Raw genomic sequence first — 1660 nt, forward strand, 5'->3', positions numbered from 1 at the left:
GTCTGGTTATTCAGTTAACTTACCAAAACTCCACCCTAGGGGAGGCTCAATCTTCAGAATGAAATCCCCCTAACAGGAAAAAAGAAAATGAAATTTCAAGGAATGAGAACTGATGACCCTGGTTTAATTTAGTTCAGTGCTATCATGTAATTTAAAATTTCTACACCTGAAATGAAATTCTAAGCGTAAGTGGTGTTCTTCTAAATGGTAGTGAGCTCCTTCATTACCTTCAGATGTTATAAGCTGAAACTGCACACCAGAAGTTTCCATCTAAACAATCAGAAGTCAGTGCTGAAGCCCATGATTGAGTTCTAAAGACACTATTCAGCCATTCACTTTTTTTTGATACCAAACCTACCATTAATCCAGTCTCCCATTAACCCTTCACATGCTTACAGTTGCAACAGTTAGCACATATTTTTAGGAACTAAAGTCACTGCTTAAAACTAGATTTTTACTAATCAACCCTGGTTTCTTGAGATTGATATTGTTAAAAAATAAATAAATAAACAGATCTCAAGCCGTAGCTAATCCAGCTCTAGAAATCAATCCTATGCATTATGCACAAAGACATAAGTTCAAGAATATATTTCCCGCTGTGTTGTTAGTAGTAACAACAATTTTAAAAAGTGAGAAAAGCCTGTACGTCCATCAATAGAGAAATGGTTAAATAAATTATAGTTTGACTCTGACACACTGTGCAGCCATTAAAAAGACGGCAGTGATTTGAAGAATGCTGATGTTGAAAGCGTGCACGGGAAAAAATCAAATGTACCTATGGGAATGAAAGCAGTATCACAGGGCAAAACAATGAAATTGCAGAATAATTCCTATCGCTTGATTCCATTTATATAAAAAACAAAATCAAAACTATGTATATTGACTATTTTTTGCAACTTCCTGAGAATCTACATTCGTGTGTAAGTAGAAAGCAATCTGTCAGGAGGCACACCAAAATTTGTATCAGAGTTTAGCACTACAGAGGGAGATGGAATTGGAGGGAAAAGGGGACGAATTTCCTTCATATATTTCTAAAGACCTTGATTTTTTTTTCACGCCATGAATTCACACATCACTTGTACAACTTTTTTTAACAATATTTTCAGCTGCTTAAAAGTAAAGAGTTCTATTAAGTAAAGAGTTTCCCAGTCCTGGCACTGCAGACATTTGGGTTGTCCTGTGCGGCACTGTGGCACGTCTGGCTTCCTTCCTGGTAACTCTAGCACCCCTTCACAGCCGTCACAACCAAAACGGTCTCTAGACATTGCCAAATGATCCTGGACACATGGAGGGCCACTGTATTCAAAGGAACCAGTTTATAAGTTGTTTCCCTCGGAATGGGGCCAGGATCGCCATGTTCCACCCATAATTTACAACACAGACGAGCATTTGCTAGCGTGGGAAAGGTCATGGTTAGGGCAGCCCTGTGGGGCACACTAATTACTTCCCATCATAAAAGACAAGCAGTAAAGATTACAGTGCCCTCTCCTCTTACCTTATCATACAAAGGGATCATGAAGTAACCATTGTTAGGGGCACAGTCTGTCTGGTATTTCAAAGTCCCATGCTTGGTGTACAACTTTATCTGGAAAAGAAGACAGAAAAGTCATAATATGGCCTTTGAGAATTAACTATATGCATTACGCTGAATGTATTCGAT

The 1660-nt window shown here is 38.4% G+C and overlaps 1 protein-coding gene across 1 annotated transcript in view; it reads right to left on the reverse strand.

Annotated features, from left to right (window-relative positions):
• LOC105812995 (nodal modulator 1) overlaps positions 1-1591 on the reverse strand; it is a gene marked incomplete at its 5' end in the record, with an annotated part of 57009 nt that extends 55418 nt beyond the window's left edge. Inside the window, 2 exons of the mRNA XM_012647556.1 lie at positions 24-69; positions 1496-1591. Coding sequence (XP_012503010.1) covers positions 24-69; positions 1496-1591 — 142 coding nt within the window. The remainder of the gene's footprint in view (positions 1-23; positions 70-1495) is intronic.
• Between the last annotated feature and the right edge of the window lie 69 nt (positions 1592-1660).

The sequence above is a fragment of the Propithecus coquereli genome, unplaced genomic scaffold (genome assembly GCF_000956105.1).
Source record: "Propithecus coquereli isolate 6110/MARCELLA unplaced genomic scaffold, Pcoq_1.0 Scaffold27, whole genome shotgun sequence".
Classification (NCBI taxonomy): Eukaryota; Metazoa; Chordata; class Mammalia; order Primates; family Indriidae; genus Propithecus; species Propithecus coquereli.